Raw genomic sequence first — 23,607 nt, forward strand, 5'->3', positions numbered from 1 at the left:
TTGACCAGAAGTGACCGAGTGTGTTTAGGGAACATAATAACCTGGCGGTGAATCAGATGGAAAACTTCGGAGTGAAGAGCAGACGAGGTGGAAAAAGAGAAGCTGTAAATGTGGAGGTAAGTTGTTGATTCAATGGATATCTGTAAAATGTTACATTGCAGACAAACAATGGAAACTTGAAGTCAGTTTGGCTGTAAACTCATTTTAGACACCCACACACACACACACAAAACGCCTCAGTGCCAATTATTCATGACAGTAAATAGCAAATCTGAATCTTCTGGAAAACAATTGCGTTTGTCAGGCTCATGACTGCCTGAAGCTCAAGCTCAAATTTAACAAATTTTAAACATCAGATTTAGTTTACACATCTTCAGTTATACTCTGAGGAAGTCTGATGAGAAGTCTGACGAGAAGCCCCGAGTCAGCTCGTATGTTAGGATGCAAATTAAAAGACCCTATTTTTTTTCCTATGATATGAATACATTTTAAGTTGCGTTCAGACATGCACTGACCTCCTGAGAATCTCCAGACATGCAAATGTCTGAGTGAGAGGCTTTGGACTTTCTACGGAGTTTCTCCTGCCAGCTCCTTAGTATAAAGTAGCAGAATGTCCAAATAAGACCGGGGGGCCGGGTCCTCCGCAGGATTCACCGCAAGCGATTGGGTGCGTTGATGATGTTTCTAACAAAGTAAACTAAATAATAGAAATATCTAAGAATGGAGAAGTTGAGCCACTCACGTAGAAAATACCAAAGACAATATAAGAGAGCTTTTGTTATAGGGCCGAAAGCAAATTCAAAGAGAAAGTCCGGACCCAAAGTATGGACATTCTCCGGAGGTACTCTCCTAAAGTGAGAATTTTCTACTCTTTAGACAGAGGGGGCAGGAATGTTTATACTATATAGTGTTTATAGACTACTGCTATATTCATGACCTTTAGTACAGCCAGCCACTAAGGGGCGATGAAGGTGATTTGATTTGACCTTGAGGGAGCTGTCCTGTCGTCCATCTTAAGGGTTTCTACTTTTGCCCATTGAGACAAAAAGTGAAGTCTGGCTACTTGGCGCCGTAAAAAATCTGATTCACAAAAACAAAACAGGAAACATTACTTAAATGAAAAACCGATATAATTAAAAATAATACTAAATGTATAAAGTTACCACTGATTTCCTGTGGATCTCACATTCACATTCTTCTTCTGACTTCTCTTTCTCCATCCTCAGATCAAGCACTGCTCCCCTTCCTCCCCCTCCCATCTGCCGTCCGCCTGGCGAGGCTTTGGGAGGAAGCTGACGTTGCTGCTGCCGTATGTCTGGCCCAAAGGCACTGCAGCACTGCAGGGACTCGTGCTGCTGTGTGTGGGCCTGCTGGCGGCGGAGCGTCTGGTTAATGTGCTGGTGCCTGTTTACTCCAAGAACATCGGTAAGAACTAGTACACAAAGAGAACCTGATTCTTCTTGGTTCAGATGACACTGTTTAAATGTCAAAAAACTAAAAGATTTTTTTTTTAACAAAATATGATTAATTCGGATAGACAAATGTAAGCATAGATAAATAGATTTAATATGAAGGAAATAATGTTTACACTAAATATTTCTCTAATTTAATTTCAAAATTGACTGATGAACACAAACATTCATCTGTTTAATGTTGATTTATTGTTTAGTTCATAGATAAAGCAAAACAACAGAACAACAAATGCTGGACAGTTGCAATATGTTCTCAAAACTCTAGGTGGTAGTGTGGTCACATTTATTAAAGTGGGGTTCAACTCATTTCCAATGTGTCCTTGATTGATTTGTTCATATTTGTCACCACAGGTTTTATTTGTCTCTATTTCATTATTAATATGAGTTATTTTAAATAGTAATTTAATAGAATTGAATCCCACTGATTTGATTTATATTTATATATATATTTATATAATATAGTTTTTTTGATTATTATTATTTCTATTTTATGTTTGTGTCATTGTGTTTTTGTTTTAAGAAGCTGTGTTAACCTCTGTTGATTGGTGCTGACATATGGCAACAATAACTTTATCTCAATTTTACTAAAGATTAAATAATACATAATCCCTGTTTTACTGTTTAGTTTCATAAGATCTTTTATTTTGACAGAATATCCCAGCACATGACCAGGAAATCCTCTTTATATTTTCTTTTATATAAAATGTGAAACTTTAGATGTCACGACCTGAGAGCTCAAACAACTCATTCATTGTTTAATAACCAGGCAAATGTTTTCACACTATCTGGGGTAGGTTAAGTTTTCATTTTCAGCCAGTGCGTTCAACCTGTTGGACTGTAACTCATAGAATATTGGTGTTTGTAGGGCAACACTGAAACTAAACATAACTACATCGCTTCTCACCATAACTGAAGAACAGTCCAGACTGTGGTTTAGAAACGATTTAAGGAGGAATCAAGTTCATTTAGCCATATGAAGGATGAGTTAATGAACAACGGGGGGGGGGGGGGGGGATCTTTTGTGCACTGTTTTGTACGCAAGGCAGCGTCCGCCACAAGGCAACGACCCAGAAGTCTCCACTTCAGAGGAAGTCAGCGTTCAGTTTGTCTTCAGCCACTTTCCCTTTGACAAAATTGGCCATTTGGCTTTTGGAGCCACATGAAAGTGTTCGCCAGGGCTGAGGCCGAGTGCTGCTTTGTGTGATGAGGAAGGCGTGGAAGAGGTTTCATAGGTGGGGGGGGGGGGTTGTTGAGAGTGTGACTGTGTGTGATTGTGTGTGTCTGTGAGTGTGTGTTTGTGTGCAGAGGGTTTCTGGGAGGTCACCCCTCCTGCCAGTCATGCTTAGCCAGCATTAGCAGCCTTTTTGCTTGGCGCTAACGCACCGGTACAACAGACGTTTTGTCTCTGGGTCCGACCCCGCCAACCCCGCCTCAGACTCCAGAACCCAGTGCCAATGAGTTGAAAATCTCCCCCCCGCTGACAACAAAACAGAAGAAAGTTGAAGAGTATAGAATACACACATCTAAGCAATTTCTTTTCAATCTTATTTTCTATTTCTCTGCTGCGTTTTTCCACACATCTCTCTATCTGTCTCTGGATCTTCTGTTTCTCTTCTTCCTCTGTCGTTGTCTTTATTCATTTTCCAACAGATTCCCAGCACTTGTATAAAATGGTAATGAATGTGAATGAGAATGTGTGTGTGTGGCAGAAAGGGGAGTGTGTGAATGTCTGTGAGTGTCTGTGGATGTTTTTGATCTGTGAGAACCAGACCATTGACCTTGGTTCATAAAGTGTTGTGGATTTATAGTATAATATTTACTTAAAATGACCACAGCCCTGTAAATGTAAATGTGACAGAAGTGTTGTATGTTTTCAGTTTAAAATAAGCTATTAAATGCTTGTGTCCAGCCGAAAGACGCAGGCAAAAACCAGCTGGTGACCACCGTGGATCATTTAGCAGAGAGTCACATGTTTCCCTCAGGAGGTTGTGGAGACCAAAAACAGAGACTGAAGTTCAAGTTTACTTTTATTGTCATTCATCCTCATGAAAAGCAAAAGGTAGAATTAAATCTCATGGACCAAAGTGCATCACAACACATGCAACATTGAAAAATAACATATGACAGGACAAGAAGGTAGTTGTTGCATATGATCACTGTGAATGTGACTTTGAGTGTAAAGTTATACGGAAATAGGACAAAAGATTAGTTAATATAGAGGTCCCGATATGTTTATTGAAAGTATGAAATATAATTTCACCAATCAAAATATATATATAGTGCAATTGTAACTGTCTCACTCTCGAACAGAAATTAAATTGTGATTGTAAAAAAAGAGTGAAATCAGATTTAACATGCTAATCACAGATCATGTAAATGTGCTTGCAAGTTTGCAAATTAATTGACCTTGTGTGTGTGTGTGTGTGTGTGTGTGTTTGTGTGCGCAGTGAACGGACTTTCCTCACCTTTGTCTAATTGAGTAACTATTTTCTCCTTCAATCCCTTTAGTTGCGTTTGTTTTCTCACTTGCACAACCTGTCTCTTCGCTGGCACCTGGACAGACGCACCGGGGACATGCTGCGGAGCGTCGACCGAGGAACCTCCTCCATCAACAACCTGCTGAGGTGGGACAGGCAGAGGCTGATGGAGATTCACTCATTTAACTGGCGAGTAATAACCTGTGATTGTTTTTGTCTTCAGCTACATCCTGTTCAGCATCTTCCCGACCATCTGTGATATCATAATCGCCATCGTCTACTTTGTCTCCTACTTCAATGTCTGGTTTGGGCTCATCGTATTCACCTGCATGGTTCTTTACCTCAGTGAGTCAGTGTGTGTTGGGACTGGATGAGCTTGACTGGGTTTGTTTCACACACTTGAGTGATTTCGGACTGAAAGGAATCAGATGCTTTGTATCTGCAGCCTTCACCATCCTGATCACAGAGTGGAGGACGAAATACAGGAGAGAGATGAACACTCAGGACAACGACGCCAAGTCCAGAGCCGTCGAATCACTGCTCAACTTTGAGACGGTAACACACTGCAAAACTTCTCTAAACAATAATTCTGTTATCTTTGTCATAATGCTTAATTTCTCGTTGAGAAAATAGTTGAATCTTAAATTAGATTGTTAATGATCCAATTGATGAGCAGCTTATTTTCACAGGTGAAATATTACAGCGCAGAGGATTAAGAAGTTCGCTGCTTTGAGGAGGCCATTCTCAAGTATCAAGTAAGCTAGTGTTTTTCAGTTGAAGCGAAACATCATCAACCAAATAATTACTTTCGGTCATTCATTTCATTCATTTTGTGTCTTGTAGCAGTATGAGTGGAAGAGCTCGGCATCACTCGCTCTGCTGAATCAAACCCAGAACATCATCATAGGATCAGGTCTGCTCGCTGGATCACTGCTCTGCTCCCACCTGGTTTCTGAAGGACAGTTCCAGGTACAAGTTTGGGTGAAGAAGATATAAAAAAAAAAAAAAAAAAGGATCTTGTGGATGTGCACAAGGCTTTATTTTCTAAACCTGTTTATGTTTTTGGCTGAAAATATCTGCATTAATTGAATTACACAGGATTTGAAAACCTAATATACCTGCACACATTAGAATATTTTAAACTTTAAATTGATTTCATCATATCTGATGTCTTCGATGTTTTTTAGATCCTGTCTGATGCTACTTCCAGTTTTACTTTGAAGTTTCTCACCTTGTGCGTCTCTTGATTTACTTTAACTTCCTGTTTATCGGTCTTGTGATTGTCTGCATGTGTTTCACTTGCTTTCGGTACACATTTATTCTTCAAGCTCTCACTCCTCCTCCTTTCTTCTCTTCCTTGAAGTTAACTTTCTCTATGTTCTCTCAGTTTTGGATTTTTGTTAACTATGCTCGTCACCAACCTGCTCTGATCCTGAGTCAATAATTTGGTCCTGAAAACTTCACGTCTTTGTTTCTCTGTTTAAAACCCAACAAATAAACAGAGGAAGAGGTTACAACTCAGACATTGAACTTCACTCACTTTTGGACGTGACTCCCGACCTCAGAAAACCACAATGACTCAGACATGACGTCTGTGTCTCGACTTTACTGTGACGACTTGGACGAAGTGGCCTTCGTCACTTGAACATGATTTCCGAGACGCTGCCCTTCAGACAACCACAATAACGTGGACTTGACAGTGACAAGCAACTCAACCATAACCTCTCTAAATTAAACGTTGACCAGGACGTGACCTCTGTGTTCTGGACTTGACCTCAATAACACAGACCTCAGGGATCATGAGGACCTGGACATGACAGAAATATCAGGCTTGGACTTGGCCCATCAACATTGAATCAGTCGATTCATCAAAGTTTTTTTAATGTCTTCCAATTGTAAAATTTCGAAAGACCACTTATATCTTTATCTGCAGTGCTGCAGCTTGTTCATTTTAGAGGAAACATTAAATTAGGTCACCTACTATGGTGTTCTCCACCCGCTTTAGACAAACATATACATGAAGTAAGGTTAATGTTGTCGGCTGGTTCACATATGTGAGAAACTCCTGCTAGTCAGAGGTTCATTTATTTATCTGTGATTTTCCCTCAGGTTGGAGATTATGTTCTGTTTGGGACCTACATCATTCAGCTGTACACCCCCCTCAACTGGTTTGGTACCTACTACAGGTGAGATGAGAGTATCAGGACCAGAGGCAAATTACCGACCATGTTACACAATCTAAACAAGAACCTAATGTTCTGCATCATTTAAGTAATGTTTTAGACAGTGTTCATAGTTTTCAAAATGACAGGAGACTAAGACACAGATTTGTAACTCAAGTCCAAGTGCATGACTCTGTTTTTTTTTAAACTACTAATATTAACTAAACTAAAAAATGTACATTTATATTAGCATGGCTACAACTTATCAACACAGTGAGTAAAGAGTAAATAATTTATACCTAAGTTTACATATATGAATATGTTTTAGTCTGAAATAAAGATGTTATACTACTAGTCCCAATAAACCACTTCATTGTTTACTTCTGCACCTACAATGAATGTAATTATTTTTACATTTCTGATTTTTCTATATACTATTAGTACAACTTATGACCTTGATTGTGCATTAATGTTTCTGCAGGTTGATTCAAAGTTCATTTATTGACATGGAGAACATGTTGGCGCTGCTGACAGAAAAGAAAGAGGTGAGTCACAAACTTGTCATTCTTACTGGACCGAGTTAGTGCAGAGAGCTCAGTTGGAGTTAATTAATTATATTGAATATAATAAGATCAATATGTTGGTCATATGTTTAATGCCAGTGTACAAATATATATTTTAGAATAATAACAATTATAAAGGGAGATCAGATAATGTTAATAAAGTAATAAAAAGTTCTCGCTGATGTCATTTAATTGTTTATTTATTAGCATTAATAGTAACCTAATGCTATTGCTCAGGTGTAGGTGTTTAACAGTGTAGGATAATAAATACAATACAAGCAAAATTTTAGATAAGCAAGGTGATTTAACTAATATGTCTTAATTCAGCTAAAATCAGAAACGTTTTCAGAGTTACACTGTCTGTGTGCATGGAAAAAGAAAAACTCACATAGGCAGAGGTCAGCGGATTAGGAGGTCAACAAGTGTTTGTGTGTGACTTTGTGTGACTTTGTGTGTAATTGCGTGTACACAGTCTGCCTGTATGTGTGTGTGTGTGTGCATGTGCGTGCGCGTGTGTCTGTGTGTGTTTGTGTGCGTGTGTGTGTGTGTGTGTGTGTGTGTGCGCGTGTGTCTGTGTGTGTTTGTGTGCGTGTGTGTGTGTGTGTGTGTGTGTGTGTGTGTGTGTGTGTGTGTGTGTGTGTGTGTGTGTGTGTGTGTGCATTTCTGTGGGAAAAGGCGTCCTCTGCCTTCCTCACTAAAGGCTCCTACATTCACAGGCCCTTGATATGGTAAACAGCCACATGAATGTAAACAAAAGCATTAGGAGCACCTTAAAAACAAAGCAGCCTCTTTTCTTTTGCTTGGGAAGCTGCAGGCGCGGGGGGTCGGGGGAGTCGGGAAGGTCAGGAAGGTCAGGACGAGAAATCATCAACTTTTGTCCATGTGCTTCATATTTATAAGAAATATCATGATATAAAGGGTATTAAAATGACAGTTAGCAGATGTATGTGTCAACCATAGACTGTGAATACAGGTGGATGGAGACCGCAGTGTCAATGTCCCACGGATCATTGCGTTAGACCAATCACAAGCGTGATTAGGGTTAGGGTTAGGCTTAGGGTTTTTCATCACATCTCATCTGTCAATCATGATGTTTCACCCCGTTTTTATATCATCAAATTATAATCACAATTATTAGAAACATGAACACTACCTAAAATGACAGAAACCATATTTGAGAAAAATATATTTAACGCGTGTTTTGACTTTTTAGTGTAGCTCATGTCTCATCTGCTAACATGAAGGAGGCAGGGTTTATGATCCATATTGCAGCCAGCCACTAGGGTGACACTCAAGTCATTTTGGCTTCTCTAATGGGGAGTGGTCCTGTCGTCCATCTTTAAATAATGTCTGTGGTGTCAACAACTTAATGTCCCCCAGTGACACAACTGTAATAATATAAATATGTCGTAATTAAGGTGGCCCTCAGACTGAGGAGTCATGACGCTCAAAAGACAACATGATATTTGAGATCTATATAAATCCCAGTTGGTCTCAGAGAGTTAACAGGATACATCTGCTGTAATAAAGTTTTTATTATTATTATTTATAAAAAAATAAACCCCAAAACAAAAGCTAATTTTCCAATATCACTGATGGACATCGGCTTTACCAACTTCAAACTGCGGCAGCAACAAGTAGACGTGTCCATCACTTTTAGACGTCCTCTGGAAACACTTCCAATATCGTTTTCTGTATTTGCAGCGCGTTTCTGTAATGTTTTGTGTTGTGTTGTTAAATTGCTGAAGATTTTTTCTAACTTGGCTTGTGTTTTGTCTACTTGGATGTGTTTTCTTAAGTAGCAGTGCGTTGAGCTCTCAGGGCCACCGTACTTAATAGTTTTCATTTGTGGCAAAAACTTATAATACATAAAAATGTCCTTATATCTATAGAAGTAGATACATAACATGTCAAAACAAATGATTATTATCACTTTGCTCGCTGCTTTCAATTTAATCAACTGAACAAATAATCTTTACTCACCAAATCAGCAAATGGGCACAAGTTTTGTGTCAGTCGTTGTATATGTTCAAACTTTCCATCATTCTGTGTGAGCTGTCTTGTCTCCAAAATTTAGAATGAGCGACCAGGCAAAGCTTTGGCACCACATGATAGAAACAAAAGTGTTTGAGCAAATTTCTTCTTCTGCTTGAATTGAGACTGATTTGCATTAAATATCTTCCTCCTCCTCTTCCTCCTCCCAGGTTCTGGATGCAGAGGATGCACAGGACTTGCAGCTCACAGCCGGTCAGGTGGAGTTCGACAGAGTCTGTTTCAACTATGTACCTGGGTGTGTAGCCAACAATGAATCTCTCTATAGCCCAAATCCATCTTTCTATAACAGACATGTCTCAATGATACATATAGAAATAGCTTGATGCTGATAAAGCATCACTGGATGGTAAAACATCTGTCTGTTTGTTTTTACTTTGTTTTTTACTGTCATTTTACATGTTCAGCAACAATGGCACATATGAAATACTCATGGGTATTCCAGGGTCTTTTATTAATAAGGACGAGAAGCAGCAGTTGAATTCTGTATTTAGAAGAAGCTCAGCTGGTCATGGGCGCCTGCTGTCTGCAGAATGACTGACACCCTGACAAACACATTGACTTTTATTAATAAGGAGTCTCGGCTGACCTCCTGTGTGCCCTGGCCTTTAATTCACAGTGGAAGACGAACGAAGACGAAGAGAAGAACTGCTTTCTCTTCGCAGCTATGATTGTATCACAATCATAGCTGCCATTTTTACTCTGAACCTGAAAGAATAACATTTATATCTGAAATGATTGTGCTCCGTCTTGACTTTTCTCTTATCCACAAAATTAGAGTTTAAATAAAGTTTGTTCTGATCCTGACTGTTGCTCTTTTCCATATCCACATGTGTGTGATTGTGTGCAGCATGGAGGTTCTCAGACATGTGACCTTCACGGTGGAGGCGAGGCAGACGGTCGCCCTGGTACGTTATCTTCTCTGCTTCTTTAGTGTTCTTTAACAGGCCACTGCCACCAAAGCATTACGTTTTTTCCTTTTTACGTGTCTCTGGTGGTGTCTTTTTTCGGTTTTATTTGCTACATTTTTAAACCACTGTCTTTGGAAACTGCTCAGATTAATCAAATTTTTTCATTACAGCTACTGTTTAAAGAAGAGATCCTTGACAGGGGTAAAATACAAAAATGTAAAACCACCATATCAAAACCCACAGCCTTGATCTAATCTTAAACAGCATGCTTGCATTTTATGAGCCTGTTGTGTGTTTATGATTTACTATAAACACGTGATTATTACAACAAATTATTTGAAATGCTTAAGTATAAACTGTCAAAAAATTGAATTATTAAAGTAAGGTACTTCACCACAGTATTTAAGTAAATGCCCTCTTTGAATTATCATGGAACCAAATCTTTATAGGTAGTTAAACACCACAATGCAGTAAAATTGTTGAGGACATTTGTTTTTTCTGGTTTGGGTGATCCAGTCATTTAAATTCAATAGAAATACGGCAGACTGACACATGTTGTAGACACCACACGAAAGTCATGATGTCTTGTCCAGTAACGTGTGTGTGCTTTTTTGCAGGTTGGTCCATCTGGATCAGGGAAAAGCTCCATCCTACGTCTTTTGTTCCGATTCTATGACCCTCAGAGTGGCTGTATCCGCATTGACGGGCAGGACATCTCCAAGGTACCTACTCACACACAAACACACAAACACACACACACACACACACACACACACACACAGTTTAAATAGTTCTTATCACACAGATTTTTGTTCAAATGTTCATTTTTCTGATCATTTTGATCAGATATTTGATTATATAAAAACTTGTGTATTGATGGTGCCTCCATACCGTGGCTCAATCTCCGATCCACACTGCTCAGACTCTGGCTTCAAATTCGCAAGGTGGTAAGGTTCATATCAGGATGTTTTAGCTTCATTTCTGGGAAGTGGAGGAAGTGGAGACCCATCCTATATTTATATTTAAATTGTCTTTTTTAACAGTTGTATCAACAAATGAGCTTATTTCCCTCTTCTTGATTTCTGGTCGTATTTCTATCTGCTGTTTCAAGGTTTAGCCTTGCGCACTTTGACTTTCACTTTCCCTGTGTTTCTACTCTCTCTCTCTCAGTCACACACAAACACTTACACACACACACACAAAGCTGGACTAAGTGTGTGAGCCACAGTCACACTGTGAATAAATCATAGTAAAAGGTTCCTAAATAATTTAGCAACGGGTCCAGACACTACGTGTGTGTGTGTGTGTGTATGTGTGTGTGTGTGTTTGTGTGTGTGTGTGTGTGTGTGTGTGTGTGCGTGTGTGTATGTGTGTGTGTGGAGAGCTCATTTATTGTCACTGTGGTTGAAGTATCTCTGTTTATGATTTTCGAAAAGTCCCAATAAAATCCAAACTGTACAAACACTCACAAACACACGCATCCACACACACAAGTACACATGTTTTCATACCACAAACATACTTGCTGGGATGAAGAGGCTGGTGATGATTACGAGGACCTCGTTTGTAATTACACAGCAGGAGGAACGTTTAATCAAAGCACACATATGCACATGAAGAATTCTCTTAAAGTCGAATCAGACTCTTTGTCAAACAGGGTTTTATTTACAGAGAAGGAAGAGAAAGAAGTGGTAAAACTCCTCCTCTTCCTCTGCTGGATGATTCTGTTGTTGTGAAGCATCACAATTAAATTCCGCAAAAAATATTGAAAGGCCCAACCCACCTGATGAAAACGTTCCAACATAGCATGGAAATTACAAAGAGGAAAAAATTTGAAAATTACATAAAATAAAGAAAACTAAATGTTTAAAATGATGAATTATTAAAAATTACTCTTTGATTAGCAAGTGGGCATAAAGTTTCATCTCTCTAACGGAGCGACAGTGAGGAGGATGTTGAAATCTGATTATCATGCCAGCAGGTTTTTTTACACATCTGTTTGACACATGCTGTTGTCACTCCATTAAAATCCACCACACTTGTTGTACTCTGTTAATACTTTTTTCAACATGTCACGATGGAAGCACTCGTCGGCCATTGCTATTCCATAAAACTGCGTCCGTCTTAGCAAGTACTTCAGTCTTATAGTTGTATGAACTAGGCTCATGTGGTTAAAACAGAATCTGTGTGGTATGTATTTGAGTACAATGAGTGTTGTCAAGACAGAAAACATTTTGTTTTGATGCCCAAGAACAAGGCTTGGTGCCACAATACTCAACACTGAAACGGGAATTCTACAAAAATAGAATGTCCGCAGGAGTTAATCACATTTTCCAATGTGACATACACTTTTTTAATTAAAAGAATTGTCAGGAAAAATATCAGTCTCAGTATAACAGTGCAACAGTAGCAGTTCAATTCAAATTCAAAACAACTTTATTTGTCCCCAGAGGGCAATTCAAAGAGTCACTGGATGCAAAGACAGCTAGCCTGGCTCTGGACTAGCTGTAGTATTCTCACTACTTTCACATTTCTATTTGTGTTTCGATTGAACAAAAAAACGTGATAATTACTGAAAAATCTAAGTGGGTTTGGACCATGGATTCGCCATCACGTCCTGTTTAGCTAAGAAAAGGTTGCCTCCTTCATATCTACCGAGACATGCAGAGATTTACCTTTATCGGTTTGAAGTACATTCATTTCATCAGATACTTCTTGTTAGTTTTGCTGCAAACTTGTGCAACACAGTGAACTCAGCTCAGGCCCTCAGACCTCGGCAGGGATCTGTTCTGTGCCATTCTGTTTGTATGGGCATATGGCTGCCACATGTGATGCAGCTCTGACGTGTCCAGTTATGCTGACCCCAACGCTGACGGGCAGTTACTGAATGAGTCATCTGTTTGTGTTTTTTTAAAGTGCCAGTCAGTTTAGCTTTTTTCGATTTTAGGTGATAAAACGTCTGCTAAGCTGGTTTAAACATGTTGGCACTGCTCATAACTACTCATGCTTTCCTGTTGTTTAATGACACACCTTCCTGTTGGTCAGCTGAGTAATCAGGCAATCAACTATTTATGAAGCTTTATAAGCTGAATCATTAGAACTTGACACAAGGGCAAAGAAGATACTGCCAACCTGTTAATTAATAGTTTATTTGTTTCCTTGAGAGGTAACTAAGAACACAATGGCTGAACATATCCTGTTTGGCTCTGTCCATGAGTAACATAATAAGAGCACTTTCGATGACGTGTTATGTGAAGGGCATAAGTGTAAAATGTTCGATATAAGTAATGATTCCTAAAGGTTGGAATAGATTTGATATTAATACGCATACACAAGATGTTTGCTTCGTGTATCTTGCATCCGTTTGGCACTTCTGTTGTGGATGATGTTATCTGACCCTTATGACAACTAACTGTAAGAGAGACTTGATATTTTAGTTTCTCTATAAACCTTATTATAAATAAATTAAAATAAAATACAAATACAAAAGCTGATACCCTATGTCTCTGTCTCTGATGACAGCAATAAGGGACAAAGTCCATGATGTGACAAGGTCACGATGGGTAAAAAAAATACTATATTTTTTTCCCTGCTTCCTAACGTTAGACTTTGTCGTGTTGTTTTTAAAGATAGAACATGATATTCATCTGACCTAATATTTGATACCTTTTTCTATAAGTTTATTTTTGAACCCTTTAATCATCTGGTAAGATTGCGGTCTTGGTCAGTGTTAAAATAGTCAACACAAGCACATGACAGACCATAATTTGTCATGATCCTCAGTTTGTTATGGTCATTATGTTGTGTTTGAACTCAGTGCAGAACTGTCCAGCCGACCTCCTCTCTATGAGTAACTGTTTTTACTGCTGAAAATATTTGGCAAAGCAGCTGATAAAAAACATATTTTGTTGAAAGGAGGGTTGAAAAAATAAATTCTACATCATCTCACAGATTTACTTTAATGACGGTCATTATCTCATGTGAGTAAGGACAGCTGCCTCACACTCACATTTCTTTTGATGTCATGTTTCACTGATAAACATTAAAAGCCTTACTCTTTTTTGGGGTTTTCCCCTTTTGTCTTTTTTTCTTCTACATCTGTGTCTTTCTCCTTTTATAACACTCGGTGCTACAGGTCCGCCTCTATCAAAAACAGATGTGACGTTGTTTTAGAGTGGAAGAAATGACAAAAGTGAGCAGCAAAGATCAAATTAGGAGAAAGTGAGTGATTACTAGCCAAGATCAAGCTGGTGCAGGAAATGGAATTTGTATTGTGGCTGCGGAGGAAAGCTTTCCACAGGAAAGACTGAAAAGTTCAGAAGACTAACCTGAGAGTCGAGGAAAACAGGAAATTATATCTGGAGGAGAAGGAGCCAAAATTCATAGGATGCTGAGAGGTTTATTGTGAACAGGGGAAACACATCACAACGATTTCACTCGTTTGGACACATGCAGCATATTGATGTCAGTATGTTCTGCCTCATCTGCTCTTAACATTAATGAGGTTAAATCCCACAGTGTGTGATGGTTTTTCATATCATCTCGTTCCTTCTAGTCTAATGTTAAACATTTCATAATTGATCCTGATGACGTGACGATGGATTTAATAAACACAGACAGAAGAAGTCCTTTGCAGCAACTGAGGAGAAAAAACAAAGCAGTTCCTTTTGTGGTTCAGTTCAACACGGTCTCAATCTTAAAGCTGAATGGACACATAGAGGAGGCATTCCTCCTCCACGGCTATATGTATTAGGACTAGATAGGAATCAAATCATAATCTCCTCGTTTCCACTTCCTCACACTATCCCAAATTAAAGTCAAAATGTCCTGAATAAAAATGCTGCCATCTTGTACATTAGGACCCAAAGTCTGTGTAGTAGCGATCAGGGAATGGAGCCGCTTCTTAGAAACATTGTACAAAACACGCGTGATAAGAACTAGCTAAAATGACATTTGGGCCATGTCCCATACACTAACATAGAGGAGACCGTGTTTATTGCCCTACTGCAGTCAGCCACTTTTGGTTGAAAAAACCCTAACCTCAAGATTTGAGCTCTCTCAGCTCTTAGAACAAACCCCAACTAAATTTTACCCACCCCCAGTTTAATTAAAGTTCTTAATTGTATGAAAGATAAAGGACAAACAATTGTGTGCATTCAAGCCTAGGAGAGAGCACAGAATTACTTTAAGACATGTGTACTATCTGTGACCTGGAGCAGCATGCATTATATAGTATAGGATGAATTTAGTCATGCAACATTTATGTAGATGTATGCTTAGAGTGTGTGTGTGTGTGTGTGTGTGGGTGTGTGTGTGTGTGCGTGTGTGTGTTTGTGTGTGTGTGTGTATGTGTCTGTGTGTGTGTGTGTGTGTGTGTGTATGTGAGCGAAAGGGAGAGACGTTGAAAAATAAGGAAAAACCAAGAGAGATTAAAATTTGTAGAAATTCCTTGAAGGCAGACTTGAGAAATCATGTTCAAGAGGCCAAATCGAAACAGTTAATCTGTGAATCTCAGTGAACGTTGTCCCATAATTGAAGAAATCCCTTCAAACTTTTCCTGAGATTTTGACCAAAAACCTGGTTTGTAAGGACACAGTGACTTTGACCTTTGACCAATTAAATCTAATTTGTGTGTTAGTCCAAATGATATTTATACCAAAATAAAAAGGATATCCTTGAAGTGTTCCTGAGCTTTCATGTTCTCAAGAAAGGACGAAAACATAACGACTCCGGCCACTAACTGTTGGCACTAACGCCTGAAAAGATAGAGTTTAAATGCATACATCACTCCAATCCACATAAGAACTAAGGATTAGCAGTAGGATAACCAGCTAATTGTTTCAGGACTAGTGTAATGTTACATTAACTCTTTACCTCATCTTCCTTGCTGTGTCTCAGGTGCACCTGTCTTCTCTAAGGTCGTTCATTGGCGTGGTTCCCCAGGATACGGTTCTGTTCAACGACACCATCGGCAACAACATCCGCTACAGCCGAATTACAGCCACCGACCAAGAGGTGGAGGGAGCTGCCATTGCTGCTGACATACACAACAGAATACTGGAGCTACCTCAGGGTCAGGCCACAGTGTGTTTGTGGTGTGTTTAAATGCTAATTGTAAAAATGTACCTGTTTTTACTGAGTTGTGTTGTGTTTGCCAATTCACGTTGTTTTTGGGTACTATGCTAGGCTCTGACACAGAGGTGGGCGAGCGAGGGCTGAAGCTCAGTGGTGGGGAGAAGCAAAGAGTGGCGATTGCTCGAACCATCCTGAAGGAGCCTCAGATCATTCTGCTTGATGAGTTGAGGGGCAACATACACAAAATTAGTCACTTCAAAAAAATAGGATTTTCAACGGCTTCTTAAAGAAGATGTGAACGGTCAAAAAGTATTTCCACTAATTTCCAGGTCAATGTCCATTATTCCTGAAAAACTTTTCTCAATGAAAGAGAACTTGGCAGCACTTGCATCTGTTTCTATCGACTGTATTTAAAGATGGACGAAGACTCTGGCTGCAGAAGGTGAAGCAAATGAGGAAGTGACTGAAACCTGTATTCTCTTGAACGACCTGCAGAGGGCCACTACACTCTATGTTTCTATAGAAGTATATGAGAAAATTACTCTACTTCTCACTTTATAACGTCAGTAAACATTTTCCTTAGTAGTTTATATCTCAATCTCTAGTTTCAAGTCTTCTTCAATACAGCTGATGTCTATTTTGTAAATTATGATCCATTTAACGTCAAATAGATCGTAAATCACTGTGTCAGCTAGCAGCGTTCAATGGGTGCAGGTGCCATGTGTAGGTTGGCGTGCAGGCCTCACCCCGTTTTTTTCAAATATGGTTACTTCTGGTCTTAGAAAAAACATGATTGCTCCGGACAAAATGACCAAATCAAAGTTTCAAACCAGTAGCTGAGGTCAAAGTGGGGCGTTTACTTCCCTGTTCAAGATATTTTCGATAATAAAAGTCACACAGCAGAGAAACTTATTCTAGTGTCCATGTAAAGTCCTCTGTACATCTCAGCCTGATTTCAATTGTAAACATCTCCGACCATGTCTGGCTGTAAATGCCGTCTTCACCACTGCGTCATTAAAAAAAGTCTTGTGTCCAATTTTAACCATTTAAGCGTTCTTCACTAAAGAAATTCTTCAAGTGCTAGATCTTCTTTTGTTTTACAAGAGAACTAATTATATGACATGCTAAACAACAAAGACATAAAACAGTCGTGAATTCACACATTTTATCAGTTAATTGCGGAGTTGTTCTTTTTTTGTGGGGTCTCCTGCAACAACAGTGATTCATTTGACTGTATTATTTTACTGTGTTTGGTCCATTAGGCCACTTCTTCACTGGACACCCAAACTGAGAGGAACATCCAGGCTTCACTGGCCAAGGTCTGCATCACCAGGACAACTATAGTAGTCGCACACAGGTGACATTACATGTTATGAAGATGTGTCTCACAAGGAAGACAACCTCTTGCTTTCTGTATTAATGACCCTTAAGCTTCTTTATAGGTTTCCTTTTTTTTACTTGAGCAGTTACTTTTTGACTATCATTGAATTCTCTAATAAGACAGAAAAGCTGATTCACTCTGGAGAACTTCAGCAAAATTGGGTCCAGATAGTTTCTTTAGCTTGTTCGTCACATATGAAGAACGCAGCAGGAGATGGGTAACAAGATGTGGTAACAACCATGATAATACAGGGCATGAACTGAAAAGGAAAACCAAATGTGAATAGAGAAGATGAAAGGAAAAGTGGGACGTGGTGAAAGAAAAACAGGATTAGAGCGCACACAAAGAGAAGGATGGAGAGATTAAGTGGAAAGCTGATTGGAGGATGAAACGTGATGACAGGTCAACAAAAGTAAAAGAAACAGATGTCTGCTCGTTCATCAGTCAGAGTGATTTTGAAAAAAAGACTTGAAAGGCTCTGACAATCGCAAACACAAAACTACATCAGGAGTGAAGCAGCCTGCAGAGCTGATTCCTGCATCACTGCACGGACCCAGTTTTCATCACTTACTCCACACAATGGATCTCGTTTATCTTGTTCTGTGACTGACATTACTAAACCATGGTCTCTATTGTACTGAACCAGATTGACTCATTTGATCAACTGGTCAAAAGGAAAAGGTTCAATTTTAAAAGAATGACTGATAAAACAAAACAACCAAAACAAAGGTTTAACAACTTTTGTCTGAACAAGTTAAACACTGTGACAAACATTCTGTGATAGTGTTAAAAATAGCGTTGATTTGATTTTGCCACAATTTTTGTTCTGTCCCAGCAACATGTGCTTTAAGCAGAAGTAATTAATAATTAATTAATAATCATTAATAATGTACCTACATTCTGATTTGCTGAGCACAGAGTTGCCACAAGGTCGCCTAGGATCTAATTTGGCAAAACGCTACAATAAACAAGGCCACAGGATCTGTAAATGTTGTAGCAGCTATGGGTTTAGTTATATATCTATATATTTGTATTTATTTATTGTGCTGACTCTAAGATTCGGTTGTCTAACATGACCCACCTGCTAACACTGTGCGTTGGATTGGCTCCCCTGGACCAGTTTCGGACCGCTGTCTTCGTCACAACAACGCTAACCATGTGGAAACGGGCTGCATTGGTCATGGTGTCTTAGACACAGTTAGATTGTAAAGACATGGGGCCGATTGGTTTGGCTGTTTTGCAGAAAGGAAGATAACTAAGTTTGAGGCTACTATAATGTAAATTGCTCTCTAGCTACAGTCTGATACAGTAATAACCACTTTGTCTCCTCCTTTCTCTTTCTTGCTGTGCAGCTGCCTCCAGCCACTATACATTTACTACTGTTGTGTTCTGCTATTTCGTGTTGACGCAGTGAGTCCTAATTAAACAGATTTTGGGAAAATCTACTCATTGCATCCCCAAAATTTGGCTCAAATTGCAGTTTGTATCTCCGAATTAGGTTTCAGTTACTAATTCAAGTCTAATTACATAGTCATACCCTCCCATATACAATTCCACTGCCAGTTTCAAACCCTGATCGTATTGAAAACCATTTTCACGCATTTTGAAGCATGAGCCAGGGTAATTGTAAGAGTCCTGCACCTAATAGTAAAAGGAACATTCTTCCCTGAGACACGCTGAAAGTACAAACATGTTTTTACACCTGTATGGAAACTCTGAGCCACACATACAAACACTGGTTACAGATGAGGACTGGGACTCGTCATCTGTGACTCAGATATACATCTCAGCAAAAATTGTGGCTAAAACACTTTAAATGTCTCCATCTCCTTTAACATTGAGGTTACTGAAAATGTAAGTAATACATTTAGATATTTGAGTCTCTGTAACCAACATTAGTATTTTGATTAACTTAACTTTCTTGTTACTTTGACATTATCACACAAATCTGTCTAATTTGTACTTACTAAATATGTTAACACTGGCATCAAATAAATGAGTTTGTTTCAGTTTTCAACTTATAATTTGTCCCAAATCACTTAATGATTTAGTTGATGCATTTTTGCTGTGATTATAATTACATTTCTTCTTTAATTAACTGTTTATTGTACAGTGTAAGTCTCTCTCCTCCATGTTGATTATATGTTGAGAGATCCAGCAGCTTCTTAATCTTTAAATAGCAGCAGCAGATGGTGTCTGGATCAGATCTGTTTTTATTGACTGATTCAGTCGGGTCTTAAATTAAATCTAAACACACACAAACACAGCAGGCAGGTCATGACCCTCATTTATTGGATGGATTTTGCACCAGCTCCTGAATCATGGCATCAAGCTCACTGTGTCATATACGGTTTGTGTAAAAACTTGACATCACGATGATGCAGAAGTATTAGATACACTATTGGGAAAACTTATGGGTTTTAACTTTGCAGAACTTATACAACACGAAAAACCTTTAAAACACACAAGTGGAAAGAAACACTGAAAGAACATAATTTGTCTCCTTTAAACTTAAATGAATTCTCCTGAAATTCCATTATCGTCAAAATGCAAATGCTCAGACCTGAGGGAAGCATGTTGACAAAACTATAAACAGTTTGCAGTTTTAAAAACGTCAACAGATTCTTCCACTTCACTGAACATAGGTAAGAAACATTCTAAAAGAAATAATTTTATTTTTTGCAAAACCTAAACTCAGGACATGAGCTGTAACTTCAATAAAATATCTGCATGTAAACACACTGGATGTTTTTTTTCTTGCTCATACGCCTGAATGAGTGGAGAAGAAAACAAGATTGACATCAGCGTTCTCTGGAGAGAGATAATTCTACCTGTGACCGAGGCTTTCTATCAAATATTGAGCAGGCGGACGTCCAAAGATGGTCTCGATGACATTAAAGCAGAGTGGCGGCTCTGCTGAAGCTTAAAAGTGGCATTCAGCAGTTAGCAGAGGCCTTTTTTTTTGTTAGGGGGTTCTTCATACGAGCGTAATATCAACTGGGGACCGTGCGATGTATTCCCTTCAGTTTTCAAAAATACTATTTTTAGATTCCAAGATGTCATATTCGTACATATATCATCGAGAAGATTAAGCATCTGTGGAAAACTTTAATGGGTGCACCTGGGAAATGATTTTCTTGGTAACAGGGCGAAGTTGCGTCAATCCCTGAGAACCATTCAGAACGCTGAGTGTGGCTTTAATCAGACTCTCATCAGAGCACGGTTATAAATATTAAGTTTAATAATTTACAGAGAGGTTCATTCAGAGTTCTCCAGCCCTGAGCGACGTCCTCAGCTCTGTGAGTGTGTTGGTATGTTCCTGTGAGTGGTTACTGAGGAGTAAGTGTATTTTACCTTTATAGGGCATCTGAGTGTATTTAACATCTAACCACACATTGGGATTAACTGCTCTTCCTTTCTTTAGATGTGTTCCTCTTTTCCCATTTCATCACTTTCCTCATCCCTCTCCTCCCAACCTATGGCACCTATGGAATTTCTCGAGAAATTATCAAAGCACTGTAAAGAAGCGGACTGTAATAAAGTTTTTAACTCACATTTTTGTGACATTACACTTGTCTTAAAAGAATATTTCTGAATATGTCTGTAATAAAATGTCATCGTTTGAGGCTGCAATCTCAGAACATGGGAGCTACACATTTATGTATATACATAAATGTGTAGCTCCTTCACTGCAATATGTATCTTTGGCAAGTTGTCTTCAAATTAAAAAGCATAACGTTTGTTTTGTTGCTTTAAAGGGGACATATTATGAAAATTCCACTTTTGTAGTGCTTCTACACGTTCATTTGGGTATCTGGCATGTATACCATCCCAAAAACTCTGTGATTGTGATGTTGCAGGTTATCCACCATCGTCAGAGCAGACCAGATCCTGATGGTTCACAATGGACACGTAGCAGAAAGAGGAAGGTAAGGATTGTTTTTTTCCTCCTCCACCCCGTGAGTATGTGTGTGAGAGAGAGACACCTAAATGTTGTTGTGTGTCCTAAGTGCTTGCAAATTTGTTATCGGTTGATCAAAACCTCAGATTGTGTTTGAGTGTGTGACCCTTAAACCTTCTGATATCCATCTCAGCCCCAGAGGCTGATTGACCATCACACACACAGTGGAGCTGTCACTTACCTGCTGATGCATAAGATCTTTTGATATAGGAGCTGGTTACGAAGACTTCCTTTCTCGCACACTGTTTCACAGACACACAAAGGATGACAGTGCGGTATCAGGGAGAACACACCTAGGAGATGAGGTGGTCACATCTGGAGCAGTACAAACGCATGCACGCTGGCGTTAAACCGCCACTCGCAGCAGAACACAATTAAACCCTGCAGGCAGGTGGAAGGCAAACCATCCGAAAACCATTCATCTTTTGATTGACACTGTGATGTAAACACAGGACAGGCCCATATAACCTCCGGTGTCGGAATACACACAGTTTGTGCCTCAAAGTGTGGGGGTGCATCGTAAGCCAAATCCAGGAGGAGGATTCATCCTGTCCTCTGGGTTTACCTTAAGTCCTACATGGACCTTCCTGTCTGAGCCGGCTAATTCTGAAAAATGCTCTTTTATGTGTGAAAGCAACGCGCATCCAAAAAAGATGTTTGTAAAAAGTTCTTACAAAGATACACCTGAAAAATATATATATTATTTTTTGTCCAATTTTGGTGAGCAAACCACAACTATGCTCTTCGATAGATCACATCCCTGAGTTTTAAACCTTTAATCTGTGGCTGCTTTCAGACATGAACTGAACCCTGGATATTCTCCTGAAATTTTGGGGAGGGGCTTTAAGTAAGAATGCAAATGTCGGAGCCCGTTGTTCCTCACATTTGCTGGAACGTTTCCTGTCAGACCCCAAGCAAAATGTGGGGGAAATGCCATAGCAGGGTTTATACGTCATGTCCTGCCTCATGCTGCTCTACCCAGGCTCACTGTGAATTAGTCGTACCCGGACAATCTCCCGCTGCTTCTTTATTTGTGGAAAACAAACTCCAGAAAAAATGTAGAGACCAAATTTCCCAGATCATTTCTGGAGTTCATTTATGAAAATGGTTTGATTTCAGTCAAGAGAAACCTTATTAGTGTTTGTCACTTTTATATGTGCCTGTGTTTGTCATTCGATATCCAATGAGAAGATAAATTAAACAATGAAATACAAATTTCGTGTTTAAGTCTTCTCACAAGAATGTTTCTGCTTCAGTGTGAAAGTATTTTTAGTCTTAGGTTTACGTACTTTTCTCTCCTTCCTCTTTTTTTACTTTCCGATTGAACTATTTTTCCTCTATCATCTCATCTCCGCATTTCCATCACTTTCTCCTTCCTGAATTTGTTCCTTATTTAATTTCTGACCCTCTCTTTCTCTCTCTCTCTAGTCACAGACTTGTGGTTTTATTAATTCATAGTAAAGTTGGTTAAAGTCTCCAAGAAGATTTTAAACAGCTAAACTTTGTTCTTAACGCAGCTCTGGTGTCACAAGACATTATGAGTGACCCACGTCCTCTTCCGCCTGCTCCACATTTCCTTCAATCTGTCAATTAGCAGAATTACTCAAAAACTTTAAGGCCAGGACATAACGGCTCATCGACACCGGCGTCAAAACTTATCCACAAAACTTTCTTGACGTCTTTGTCTGTTTTGAACGTTTAAGTCTTTGCCTCATCCTGGGTTATACGTTCCTTTTTTTTTTTCATTTTTGCATCTGCCGCTTTCATCAGCACAGCAACTCACTCGCGGTGAATCCTGGGGACATTCTCACATTGTGCTGAGTTTTCACAAGGGGCTGGCCGGAGAAATTCCATTTTCAGAACCAGCCTCACTGGAGAATGTTTGGATGTCTCAAGAGTTTACGTGCTGCTAGAGATTCACATCGACCAACTTTTCCAGCAACTTAGCTATGGTTCTTGAACCCATGGGCGGCTGTGGCTGAGGGGTAGAGTGGTCGTCCTCCAACCTGAAGGTCGGCGGTTCGATCCCCAGTCTGATCCAAAGTGCTGCGATTAGATGGCCTCTATGAATGTGTGTGTGAATGAGTGAATGTAAAGCTTTAATGTAAAGCGCTTTGAGTGGTCATCAAGACTAGAAAAGCGCTATATAAATACAAAACCATTTACCATGGTGCAACTGGGAACCAAATTAGCAGGTTTCTAAATCAATATACTCCTTTTCAAAATGCTGCGAATGATCCAGATTCTGGTGCACAAACCGGAGCAGAAAGCACTCCATGTTGAAGGAAAAAAAGCAATACTGTTTTTTTATTCTTTGTTGTCTTGTGTCTTGTTCCTCTTATTTTCTTGTTTCATCCAGACACGAGGAGCTGCTGCTCCAGGGAGGTCTGTATGCAGCCATGTGGATGAAACAGCAGAAAACTCTCATCGGACCAACAACAGAAACACACATCAACAATCAAGCTCAGGAAACTTGACGTAGACCTTGACTTTAAAACTTTTTGGATTCTGAACTCATCACGTACTTTTTTCATATCTAACATATTCTTGTGT

The 23,607-nt window shown here is 39.2% G+C and overlaps 1 protein-coding gene across 1 annotated transcript; it reads left to right on the plus strand.

Moving 5' to 3' along the window:
- Window positions 1-56: 56 nt before the first annotated feature.
- abcb6b (ATP-binding cassette, sub-family B (MDR/TAP), member 6b) lies at window positions 57-23,607 on the plus strand. Its single transcript, XM_062402362.1, is given in 19 exon segments — window positions 57-116; window positions 1,227-1,425; window positions 3,123-3,145; window positions 3,981-4,096; window positions 4,173-4,294; window positions 4,395-4,504; window positions 4,639-4,704; window positions 4,793-4,918; window positions 6,059-6,135; window positions 6,593-6,656; window positions 8,879-8,964; window positions 9,577-9,634; window positions 10,255-10,359; window positions 15,536-15,710; window positions 15,824-15,943; window positions 16,129-16,154; window positions 16,975-17,069; window positions 20,954-21,022; window positions 23,414-23,607. Coding segments are annotated over 19 exon segments (1,815 nt in total). The 3' UTR covers window positions 23,532-23,607.

The sequence above is a fragment of the Platichthys flesus genome, chromosome 13 (assembly GCF_949316205.1).
Source record: "Platichthys flesus chromosome 13, fPlaFle2.1, whole genome shotgun sequence".
Lineage (NCBI taxonomy): Eukaryota > Metazoa > Chordata > Actinopteri > Pleuronectiformes > Pleuronectidae > Platichthys > Platichthys flesus.